This window comes from Chiloscyllium plagiosum, chromosome 33 (genome assembly GCF_004010195.1).
Source record: "Chiloscyllium plagiosum isolate BGI_BamShark_2017 chromosome 33, ASM401019v2, whole genome shotgun sequence".
NCBI classification, from domain to species: Eukaryota; Metazoa; Chordata; class Chondrichthyes; order Orectolobiformes; family Hemiscylliidae; genus Chiloscyllium; species Chiloscyllium plagiosum.
This window is the reverse complement of record NC_057742.1, coordinates 120,098-133,264: the sequence shown is the minus strand read 5'-3', so window position 1 is coordinate 133,264 and position 13,167 is coordinate 120,098. Positions and strand designations below refer to the sequence as shown.

Sequence of the window (13,167 nt, the reverse complement as noted above, 5' to 3'; positions counted from 1 at the left end):
AGGAGATGAAGGTGATAGGTCAGGGAGGAGAGGGTGGAGTGGATAGGTGGAAAAGGAGCTAGGCAGGCCAGACAAGTCCGGACAAATCAAGGGGACAGTGTGGAGCTGGAAGTTTGAAACTAGGATGAGGTGGGGGAAGGGGAAATGAGGAAGCTGTTGAAGTCCACATTGATGCCCTGGGGTTGAAGTGTTCTGAGGCAGAAGATGCGGCATTCTTCCTCCAGGCGTCTGGTGGTGAGGGAGCGGCGGTGAAGGAGGCCCAGGACCTCCATGTCCTCGGCAGAGTGGGAGGGGGAGTTGAAATGTTGGGCCACGGGGCGGTTTGGTTGATTGGAGCGGGTGTCTCGGAGATGTTCCCTAAAGCGCTCTGCTAGGAGGCGCCCAGTCAAGCAGGATCTTGTTAAATGATGGAGCAGTATCCAAGAAATGGATAACCTACTCTTTATATTTCTTATGTATAAGCTAAAGAGTAACAAACTGGAGTTAACTGAATTGCAAGTAATTTGGAAGTAAAAAATCGATAATCAACATTTTTTGGTTGCATGCATATCCTTTGAAATACCAGTTCATGATAATCTCCATCGTACCTTTATCTTTTTTGAAGTCCAGTGCATCTTGTTTGTCAGTCACAATCTCCTTCATGTTGACCACGCTGGTATGGTTGAGCTGACGAAGGATCTTGATCTCTCGAATGGCCGTGATGGGAAATCCCTCCTTTTCATTATCCAGTCGGACCTTTTTAAGGGCAACCATCTCACCTACCAAAAAATCAAGTTTCCATTATTTGACTAGCAGTGATGAGGCAAGAATAGTCTTTATGTAGTGCCTGCCAACTTTTTACCCACTGTGACCCCATTTTGAAGCTTGAAGATTGCTGGTACCTTGAAGTGAGAACACAGGGGTCAATCTAGCGTAGACAAAGTACACTGTATAGAAGAAGAATGCTGTGGATCACAAGTAAATTAGATCATAAATGGCTGAGGAGTGACTTAAATGAGGTGTGCAAAATAATGAGGGACTAGGATGGAGTGGACATGAAAACTTGTTTCCCTGAAATGCCATTAGCTGTAAGATTTAGATCAGATGCTGGAAAGTGGGATTGGAATAGACAGCTAACTTATTCTGTCAGCGCAGACACAATGAGATGAAAGACCCTTCTGTACCATAACTGTACCGTGGTTCAAACAGGTGCACAAATATGACATCAGTTGTAGATGTCTGGATAATTGTATTTTTATGTTTGCTAATGCCATTTTAAAAGAAAGAGAAACAGGAGTGGATATTAATTGCCTGAATGTATTTGGATAAGGTAAGGAGAGGGCTCTTGCGGCACAGTGATAGTGTACCTACCTCTGAGCCAAGAAGCCCAGATTCAAATCCCACTTGCTCCAGATGTGTTTCATTATATCTCTGAGCAGGGTGATTTTAAAAAATCCATTTGGAATAGGAGGATCTGTGACACTGTGAAATGAGAGGGGTAAGACTGAAGAAGCCAATAAACCCTCTCCACAGAAAGAACTTGCACCTTAATTTCAATCACACTGACTGCTTAGAATCTATTATCATTGGCTCCAATGTGAATGTGCCCACAGATGCAGTGGGAGCTAACTTTCCATTTCTAGACAAAGAATGATGTTGTCACAAGGTCTGACTTCCTGTCCCAGTGCAGTGGCATGAGATGTTCTACAAAAAAAATTGCAAAAGCGAAGGATAGATGACTTTGATTGCAGCAAATGGCTGTAAATAGCATAAATGATTATAGTATTACCACATAATACTGAGATGTTATTTTCCACCCAGCAAACACAGAAGACGAAATCTCAAATCTTGGAACACTGAAATCAAAACTTGCCCATGAAACATAATACTCTGTGGCTTTGGGTGGTGAAAAGCACTGGTTTTTGAAGCATCAATTACCTGTGTCCTTATCCTTTGCTTTGTAAACTTGCCCATATGTTCCTTCACCAGTAATTCCAATTATGTCAAATTTATCCACACACCGTTTGCCCCAGTCACTCTCAGTCTCCTTTTTCTCACCATAGCGAGGACAACAGATCCTTAAAGTAAAGTTTAAAGTGTGAGTGGCAACAGAAACTAACCAAACCCTCACATGAAAGCAGCACGTCCAATATTATTTCCACTTCATTTCAGGTTATTGTATTTATTTTTCACTGGGGTACAGGTCCCATACTCACCGACTCTCACTGGGGTATAGATCCTACACACAATGACTTTCATTGGGGTATGGCTCCCACACACACTCATTCTCGCTGGGGTACAGGTCCCATACATACCGAATGTCACTGAGGTATGGATCCTACACACAATGGCTGTCACTGGGGTACGGCTCTCACACATACACTCACTGAGGTACAGGTCCCATTGTGTATAGACACTCATTCTCACTGGGTGGCAGGACTACACTGATTTTCAAGGCTATATTGTACTGCGGTTATTCAAGATGCGTTACAATAGGAGTGAATGGTTTTCAGCAGCTGGGTGACTGCAGTCGATAGAAAAGAGGTGAAGAGGTCAGGACGACATTTGTCCACCCATATAGTGTTTCTGCAATCTTCTCCTGGCAACCAAACTCCAATATTTTTGCGAAATGCTACACAGATCAGGCCGGTATCACAGTTTGATTCACAACAACAGCCTCCTTCTGGACAATGTCATATTGACCTTTAAGACTGAATCCAAAAGAATCAAACTGATGGCTGCCTGAGCAATAAACTCTAGAGCATTCCTTTCAGCAGACACAGCAGACATTAAGCCCACGATCACCTGAGATATTTAACTAAATTGCTAGTTTCTCCAAAATTCTTACTTAGGTCTTTTTTTAAGGATCGGTTGAGATGGAGGTGGTGTCTTCTGCTCAGGGGAAGCTGGTGGCGAGGGATCTGTTCCAGGAAGTTCCGGTGGGAGCGGGAGGTCTGCTAGTAAATGCCGTGTTCTTTGGTCTCTGTCTTTCTTGGTAGATTTTACAGGCTGGATCTCCTTCGGACTGAAATGGAAACAGTATTACAGCAATGAAAACCATGTGGGTGGTGGTGGGAAAGCAGCAAGGTATAGATGCAATCATGGAGTGTGAGGTGACATGGTATTGCAGGAGTGCCAGATGTTGGTAAAGGTGCTTCAGAGAATGCCTTTCATTCACTGGGCTGCTCCTGCCATTTATTCCTTGACAGAGAAAAATAATTTTAAAAACTATTTAGGATCATTTGCGATCACCTTGTACGATGTCTAGAACAAAGGAAAAACATTAATTTTAATCCACTGCACTACAGAAAAATCTCAAAAGTACTGTTGATAGCATCTTATAACTAGAACAAAGAATTCCTAAACTTTTTCAGATTATCAACAATACCTGTGCTCCTTGCGATAACCCAGGTTCTGTATCTCTGCTTGTGTTTGGCCTTTCTCTGTTTGGTCCAAAGGACCAGAAGTAGGTCATTTGTCCCCTCAAGACTGCTCCACTTTCAATGAGATCACGAATATTCATCTCCTTAATGTAATTTCCCTGTACTATCCCCAGATACCTTGATTTTTTTGATATCTAAGAATTTATTGATCTTTGTCTTGAACATTCTCAATGACTGAGGCTTTACAATATTCTGAGACAGATTTCCCAAAGATTCACCACCCACCGAGTGAAAAGTTCCTGCTCAGCTGAGTCTGAAACAGATGCATTGATTTTGAGACTATCCTTTCATACCAGATCCAAGAAAGGCAAACCTCCTTCCTTTGTTACCCTGGTGAGCCCTGCAAGAATTCTGTAAGTTTCAGTGAGATCATCTTTCATTCTTCCAAAGGCAGGAGTGTACTAGTCCAGTCCTTTCAATCTCTCCTGTTAAGATAACCCTGTCACGGCAGGGATTAGTTTGGTGAGACTATGTTGCACTCCCTATGTGGCAAGTATATCCTTCTTAGGCAATGAGAGCAAAACTGTGCACAGAATTCCAGATACAACCCCACTAAGACTCTATACAGTTGCACCAGACAACTTTACTCCTTTACTCAAATCCTCTTGTACTGAAGCTCTTTGCCTTCCTAACTGATTGTTTTAACTGCCTGTTAGCTTTCAGTGACCCAGGACCAGGGATTCTGCAGATTATCTTCCTTAGTTTAAGTTGTGCAGTTTTTCCATCTAAGTTAGAACTGCTACTTGGGGACATTTGCTCCATTGAGAAGGCCTCACATTCCACACTGTTCTCAAATAGGAAAGCGCAGCTGTGATGAAGTACTGGAAGTAGCTAATCACAGCTAAACAAATAATCACTTTCTGCATTTAGGTATGATTGTACATGAATAAAAGGGTAACTGTGCCTTATGAGGAATTTGGTGCTGTTTTGATATACAGTTTTCACATACCTATTTCCCTTAAGAACTCAAGAATTTCAGTTACAAAGTTAAATCCTTTCATAAACACACAAGCAATTTTGGGACCAATAGTTACACACTCTTCCTGACTGACTGATGATTTCTGCTCTCTCATATCTCAGCATGCAACAAACAATGGCTGTTGGCTGCCTTTTCTGGATTTACTTGCTGGTTTCAGGCTGCTCATTATAAAGTGACTGACCAATCCACTGCACTCATGCACTGAGGATGTCACCTAGACAGGGGACGAAACGTCTGCAACACAAATTCCCAGCTCAGCGAACAGAACAACATGCTAATAAATACCTAATTCCTTCAAGAAACAAAATGAGAAGTCACTTGACACCAGGTTAAAAGTCCAACAGGTTTATTTGGAAGTACAAGCTTTCAGAGCATTGCCCCTTCATCAGGAGAAGAAGGAGCCTGATGAAGGAGCAGCACTCTGAAAGCTTGCGATTTTAAATAAACCTGTTGGGACTATAACCTGGTGTCGTGAGACTTCTGATTTTGTTCACTCTAGTCCAACAAGAACAGCACCACACCATGGCTATTCTAGAAACAAGGAAGAAACAGGATGAATCACAACTTAATTTAACATTCAAGTCTGGGTCAGAGATACACCTTCCACATTAGACCAGTCAAAGGTCAACTTGTAACAAAAACAGAAATTGCTGGAAACGCTCAGCAAGTCTGGCAGCATCTGTGGAGAGAAATCAGAGTTAACGTTTTGGGTCCAGTGACTCTTTCTCGGAACTCAGAAGTTCAACTTGTGCTGTACTTGTGCAATGGAGCATCTCCAGAGGGTTGATGAGCTCCTCAGGTGAGGTTCAGTCATAATGGAGACCAGTCAATGCCACATCAGCAGTGCAACCATCCTGACCAATCTTCAAATAATTACGCTCAAGTTTTCATCTGATGAGGAGGCAGAGCAAATATGAACTTGCATAACCACAAAATTACTGTTGCAATTATAATCTGGAATGATGAGAGGTAGCTAGATCCTTCACAAAGCTGATACAGAAGCTAACGATTATACCAGACATGCATCCACATCTGGAGGAAGAATGCCTCATCTTCCGCCTCAGAACACTTCAACCCCAGGGCATCAATGTGGATTTCAACATTTTCCTCATTTCTCCTTCCCCCACCCACCTCACCCTAGTTCCAAACTTCCAGCTCAGCACTGTCCCCATGACGTGTCCTACCTGCCTATCTTCCTGCTCCTCGGATGCTGCCTGAACTGCTGTGCTCTTCCAGCACCACTAATCCAGAATGCATCCACATCATTCCCAGTCTATGCGTATCATAATCTTGGGTGTGACAGATAATTTCATTCCTGAATTCTGTATAGACCATCCTGGAGATTTTCCAGAAAAGAACATGTTTTGCACTTGTGGGTGACAGACACAGAGTGAGGAACTATCTTGGAATTGTGCCAACATCCACCACTTCCTCTGGTAGCTCATTACATACATGCACCACCCTCTGCGTGAAAAAGTTGTCCCTTTGGTCCCTTTTAAATCTTTGCCTTTCAGCTTAAACCTAAACCCTCTAGTTTTGGACTCCCCCATCCCAGGGAAAAGACCTTGTTTATTTACCCTGTCCATGCCACTTATGATTTTATAAACCTTTTTTAGATCACTCCTCAACCTCCAATGCTCCAGGGAAAATAGCCCCAGCCTATTCAGCCTTTCCCTATGGCTTAAACATTCCAACCCTGGCAACATCCTTAAATCTTTTCCGAACCCTTTCAAGTTTCACAACATCCTGTAAGCAGGGAGACCAGAATTACACACAATATTTGAAAAGTGGTCTAACCAATGTCCTGCAATATGACCTCCCAACCCTATATTCATTGATCAATAATGGCAAGCAAACCAAATGTGTTCTTCACTATCCTATCCACCTGCGACTCCACTTTCAAGGAACTATGCACCTGCACTCCAAGATCTCTTTGTTCAGCAACATTCCCCGGGACAGTACCATTAAATATTTAAGTCCTGCCTGATTTGTCTTTCCAAAATGCAGCATCTCACATTTATCTACACTAAACTCCATCTGCTACTCACTGGCCATTGGCTCATCTGATCAAGATCCCATTGTACTCTGAGGTAAACTTCTTCACTGACCACTACACTTCCAATTTGCAAACTTACTAACCATATCTCCTATGTTCATATCTAAATCATTTACATAATGACAAAAAGCAGTGGACCCAGCATTGATCCTTGCGGCACACCGCTGGTCACAGGCCTCCAGTACAAACAGCAATGCTCCACCCTCACCTTTTACCTTCATGTCCTTTCTGTATCCAAATGGCTCGATTTCCCTGTATTCCATATAAACTAACCTTGCTAACTAGTGTACCTTGAGGAACCTTGTCAAACACCTTACTAAAGTCCATATAGATCACATCCACCACTCTGCCCTCAGCAATCCCCTTCACTACTTCTTCAAAAACCTTAATCAAGTGAGTGACACAAGATTTCCAAGGCACATGTTGATTATTCCTAACCAGTTCTTGCTTTTCCAAAAATGTTAATCCTGTCACTCAGGATTCCCTCCAACAACTTGCCCACCATCAATGTCAGGCTCACAATCTATAGTTCCCTCTTTCCTTACCACCTTTCTAAAATAGTGGCACCATGTTAGCCAACCTGCAGTCTTCTGGCACCTCAGCTGTGACTATCAATGATACAAACATCTCGGCAAGGGGCTCAGCAATTACTTCCCTAGCTTCCTACAGAGTTCGAGGGTACACCTGATCAGGTCCAGGGATTTATCCATCTTTATGCATTTTAAAACATGCTGCATCTCCTCTTCTGTAATATGGACATTTTTCAAGATGTTGCTATTTATTTCCCCACATTCTATATCTTCCATGTCCTTCTCCACAGTAAACACTAATGCAAAATACGCGTTTAGTCTTCCCCCATCCCCTGTGGTTCCACACGTAGCTGGCCTTGCTGATCTTTAAGGGCCCTATTCTCTCTCTAGTTACCTTTTTGTCCTTAGCGTATTTATAAAACCCCTTTGGATTCTCCTTAACCATATTAGCTAAACCTATTTCATGTCCCCTTTTTGCCCTCCTGATTTCCCTCTTTAGTACACCCCAACTGCCTTCATACTCTTCTTGTGATTCATTGAAGCTCCGCTGTCTATACCTGACATTTGCTTCCTTCTTATTTTCCAAGACTAGGTCAAGTTTTGCACCTTCTCTAATAGGTACATCACACACTGAATCATAAAATTTTCATGTACACACTTAACACATTCCTTACCTTTCGATATCATCTTCCCCAGGAAGGAGTGGAGGCAATGGCAGGGGTGGCAATGTTGAAGTCAGTAAGGGCATTACTGAGTTCAGCATGGGTGGCATGGGGAGCGCACTGCCCAATACTGTGGTCCTTGATGGTGGTTGTTGAGGGATAGTTGGTGGGTGGGTCAAGATTGGTACAGACATCAGTACTGGTGGCAATGGTAACGACAAGGGTACTGGGAGCTGTGGTAGATGCACTGTAGCTGTTGGTGGTGGTGGTTCAATCGGAATCTCTGGAGGAGGCTGAGACTGGTGCAGAGTCACTAATGGTAGGGGAGGTGGTGGTTGTACTGGGGCTGGAGGCAGTGTTACAGGGGGAGATGGTGGAGGTAATGGTGGTGGAGCAGAACCTGAAGGAGGAAGTGGAGGTTTATCCAGATTGCTTTCATTTGGTAAAGGCGGTAGACTCTTCTCTTTTGGTGTTCCCACTTCACATTTCACCATTGGCGATTTAGACTCTCTTAATGCCAATGGGGAGAGTACTGGGCTATTCTCCAGCATTTCAGTCTTTATTTTTGTCTCTGAAATTATCTCCTCAGCAACATCTTCCTCTATCTTCACAATCACCGTATTTGAGGTTTCAATAGGTGAAGGTGGCTTCTCACTTTTTACTATTTTAGTCAATTTTTTTATATCTTTAAGTGGCGTTGTAGGCGCTGTACTGCTGGAACCAGCACTGTGAGCGCTTGTTTTACAAAGAGTAGCAACTGAACCTTTCGGATCTTTTGAGTCTTTTGTGCTGGATTTGGCAGCCACAGCAGCTCTTGCCCTTTTAGTTTTGCTCAGCTCAGCACCAAGGCTTGACTTGAGGGTAAACCTGCTTGGTGAAATACTTGAATGTCGGCTTCGTGATCGGGATTGCCTGTGTTTACTGCGTGATCGTGAATGTCTTGAGTACACCGGGCTCCGACTCCTTGACTTTGCTGATCTCCTGTGAAGGGAAATGTGTCCAATTAAAACACAAATAATTCAGGTCATCTCTGTAATAACATGTGTCAAATGACAAGTGAAAACTGAAAAACACACTTGTACAAGGTCATATTCTCCAGCCAGTAAACAGTGTACACATTCTGTCACCCATACTCATCGAGTCCAATTCCACAAAATTTTCCTGAACAACAAGGTACAGGTACATTGTGCATTCTGCTCTGTCAGGTACTGCTTTACCATTAATGCAATGCAAGGTCACTGGGATAGTTTAAATCTTAGCATTACCAATACAGCCCACTGGCGATCTGCAGCTTATTGGTACAGTTCAGAAGATGTGCCATAAGCACCTGAGCTTCAAAATATTGAGTAGCGTGCATAAGAGAAACAGAGTAGGGGTGGTACCATGCCATGATTAAACTCCTCCAACACACGCACTGTGCTAAACCACTCGAGGCATGATGAATTCCATTCCGCTCCCCCCTCACCAAGTTTAATCTCCCACCTACTCTGCCATGATTAACACCCCTCCACTCCCTCCCAAATGACTTGATAAACTGTGTCAAACCAGCCATGTTCAGCAGACTGGCCACATCCCTATTCTATCTAACGTGAGTGTTGTGGGCACTGTCTGCTTTGGGATTTAGGATTTTCTGGTGCGTTTGTAATTATATGTTTGTATTTATATTCATAACCAACAGTTTCTGATTTCACTCAATACCCAATCAGCTTCTTCTCAGTGCTAATGCTTCCTGCTACCTATATATCCAATATGGTTGAGTTATGCACTCACAACTATCTGCCTCTGCATGCAAAAACACTGCATTTTCTCAGTCTGTACTCTATCCAGAATATCTGCAATATGACTGCATTTACTACTCTTCCCTAGCCCTTGACAGTTCTTTCACTTTCCCCTCCTCTGCTGCTTTTTCCTCGTTATATGTTCTTCCTAAATTCCCATAACAATGATCCTGAAAAATGCAGCAACAGCAAACACAGCAGAGCTGCAACAATGCACTCTCCAACATCTGCAAAGTAAAGGAAGGGGTTGTCAAAGGTCCTATCAAATAGAACAGCAGTAGCCTGCTCAATGATGCCCAGTCAGGGTTCCACCAGAGACACTCAGCTACTGATCTCATTACAATCTTAGTCCGAACATGGACAAAAGAGCTAAACTCCAGAGGTGGGATTAGAGTAGTTGCCTGACCAAGTGTAAAGAGCCCTAGTAAAACTAGGGTCAATGGCAATCAATGGAAAATCCTGTGTGTTTAGAGTCATGGAGGCAGAGGAAGATGGTTGTGAGTGTTGGAGGTCAGTCATCCAAACGCCAATAGGGCAGTGCCCAAGGTCAACCATGTTAAGCTGCTTCATTAATGATTTTACCTGCATCATAAGGTCAAAATTAAGATGTTGGCTAATAATTACACAATGTGCACACCATTTGCAACTCTTTGGATGCTGAAGGAGTTCATGTCCAAATGCATGAAGATGAGGACAATATCCAGGCTTGGACTGATAAACAGCAAGTAACATTCACACAAGTGCATAGCAATGACAATCTCTGATGAAAGAATCCAGCCATCTCCCGTTGACCTTTATTGACATTGCCATTATTGAATTCTAAAGGGGCTAGGAATTCTGTGGTGAGTAAATAAAAACAAAGTGGTGGAGAAACTCAGCATGTCTGGCAGCATCTGTGGAGAGAGAAAGAGTTCATTTTCGAGTCTGATATGTGCCTTCTTTGGAAGCTAAAGGAGCTGGAAATTGATAGTGTTTATGCTGTTGACAAAAAGGGAGGAGATGTGAGTAAAACAGTTGAGGCTGTTAAGAGCAACAGGGAGAACCATCATCTGCAGGTTCCTTGCCAAGCCACACACCATCCAGGTGTGGAAATTTATTGTTGTTTCTTCACCATCGCTGGGTTAAAATCCATCCTTGGAACTCAATCCCTAACAGCCTAACAGGTGAACCTACAGCATGAGGACTGCAGCTGGTCAAGAAAGCAGTTAACCAACACCTTTTCAAGGGCAATTAGGAATGGACAATAAATGTTGGCCCAGCCAAAGAAACCTACATTTTGTGAATGAACAAAATAAAAAGAAAGGGATGAAGTGCATAAGATCCTGAGAGGTCTCAACAAGATGAATGTGGAACAGATGTCCCCTCTTTGTGGCTGAGTCTAAAATTAGGAGGCACTATTTTCAAATTCAGAGTGACGCTTTAAGAACAGAGATGAGGAGAATTTATTTCTCTCAAAGGATCATGCAACTTTGGAACTTTCTGCCTCAGAAGGCAATGGAGGCAGGTCAGTAAATAAATTTAAAAGATATTGATTGATTTACTTACCTAACAAGAGATGAAGATTATCAGGGGCAAATGGGAATGTGGAATTTGAAATACAAACATATCGGCCATTATGTTATTGAATGGTGGACAGGGCTCAAGGATCCAAACAGTTGACTTCTGTTCCTATTTAGTAGTTTCATATAAATTCCTCATTCAAGGGATTAGTTAAGAGAGCCTTCCCTTCACTGCAGCTAACACATTTATATCCTTTTATAAATAAGGCAGCCAATACAACTGTACCAAGCACCCCTACTTTTATATTCCATTCCCCTTGCAATAAACAACAAAATTCCAATCCATCACTTAAATACTTGCTGTGCCAGCAATCTTTTATGATTCACGTACTAATACACCCAGGTCTCCAGAAGATGGTGGACTGCCTTCTTGAACTACCGAACCCCCCCATGTGCTGCAATGCTAGGATTTTGATCCAGAGACAGTGAAGGAAAAGTGATACATTTCCAAGTCAGGATTGTGAGTGGCTTGCAGGAGAATTTCCAGGTGTGGTGTTCCAATGTAACTGCTGCCCTTGTCCTTCTGGATGGAAATGGTCATGAGATTGAAAGTTGTTGTTGAAGGGTCTTCGGTGAATTTCTGCACCTTGTAGATACTGAGCAGTGGCTGTGGAGGAAGTGGATGCTTGTGTATGTGGTATAATCAAGTGGGCTACTTTGTCCTGGATTGTGTCAAGTTTCTTGAGTGCTAGTAGAGTTGCACCCATCCAGGCAAGTCAGGAGTACACCTTTATACTCCCAACTTGAGTCTTGTAGATGGTGGACAGGCTTTGGGAAGTCAGGTCAGGTGACAGAAAGGAAACCGGCAGGCAGTGCAGGGAACACCTGTGGCTGTTCCCCTCAATACTGGCACTCAATAATGTTGGGGGAAAGGACTTACCAGGGTAAGCCATGGTGTAGAGGTCTCTGGCACATAATGTGCCCCTGTTGCTCAAAGGGAAGGAGGGAGATGAGCAGAGCATTAGTCATTGAGGACTCCACAGTTAGGAGGACAGATAGGAGATTCTGTGGGAACGATACAGACTCACAGTTGGTGTGGTGCCTCTCAGGTGCCAGCATAAATGATGTCTTGGATCGCGTTATCAGGATCCTTGAGGGAGAAGGGGAGCAGCCCCAAGTTGTGGTCCACATAGGCATCAACGACATAGGTAGGAAGAGAGATGGGAATTTAAGGCAGAGATTCAGGGAGCTAGGGTGGAAGTTTAGTGCTAGAACAAACAGAGTTGTTATCTCTGGTTTGTTGCCTGTGCCATGTGCTAGCGATGCAAGGAATAGGGAGAGAGAGGAGTTGAACACGTGGCTACAGGAATGGTGCAGAAGGGAGGATTTTGGATACCTGGATAATTGGGACCCTTTCTGGGGTAGGTGGACATCTCTATGATTCTAGGTGGGACCTCTACAAACAGGATGGTCTATATCTGAACCACAGGGGTACCAATATCCTGGGGCAGAAGTTTGCTAATGCCCTTCAAGAGGTTTTAAAATAGTTCAGCAGGTAGATGAGAATCTAAACTGTAGCTCCAGTATCCAGGAGATTGAGAGCAGTGAGGTCAGAAATGAGGTTTCAAGGTTGCAAAAGTTCACCGGCAAGCAGGAAGGTGGTTTGAAGTGTGTCTACTTCAACACCAGGAGCATCCTGAATAAGGAGGGTGAACTTGCAGCATGAGTTGGTACCTGGGACTTTGATGTTGTGGCCATTTTGGAGTCATGGGTAGAGCAAGGACAGGAACGGTTATTGCAGGTTCGGGATTTAGATATTTCACTAAGAACAAAGAAGATGGTAGAAGAGGGGGTGCTGTGGCATTGTTAGTCAAGGATAGTATTATGGTGGTAGTAAGGACGTTTGAGGACTCGTCTACTGAGGTAGTATGGGCTGAGATTAGAAATAGGAAAGGAGAGGTCGCCCCCTGTTGGGTGCAAATAGTTCTAAAGATGTAAAGGAAAGGATAGTAAAGATGATCCTCAATAGGGGCAAGAGTGACAGGGTAGCTGTTATGGGGGATTTTAACTTTCCAAATATTGACTGGAAACGCTATAGTTTGAGTACTTTAGATGGGTCAGTTTTTGTCCAATGTGTGCAGGAGGGTTTCCTGACACAGTATTGTGACAGGAGAAAGTGAGGTCTGCAGATGCTGGAGATCAAAGTTGAAACTTTATTGCTGGAACAGCACAGCAGGTCAG

The 13,167-nt window shown here is 43.3% G+C and overlaps 1 protein-coding gene across 1 annotated transcript in view; it reads right to left on the bottom strand.

The window, feature by feature from the left end:
• cdk12 (cyclin-dependent kinase 12) overlaps positions 1-13,167 on the bottom strand; it is a 69,481-nt gene that overhangs the window by 32,494 nt on the left and 23,820 nt on the right. The window contains exons 2-5 of the mRNA XM_043674682.1: positions 7,662-8,630; positions 2,828-3,004; positions 1,918-2,057; positions 588-758 (exon numbers count right to left, since the gene is read on the bottom strand). Of these exons, the coding sequence (XP_043530617.1) occupies positions 588-758; positions 1,918-2,057; positions 2,828-3,004; positions 7,662-8,630 (1,457 nt within the window). The remainder of the gene's footprint in view (positions 1-587; positions 759-1,917; positions 2,058-2,827; positions 3,005-7,661; positions 8,631-13,167) is intronic.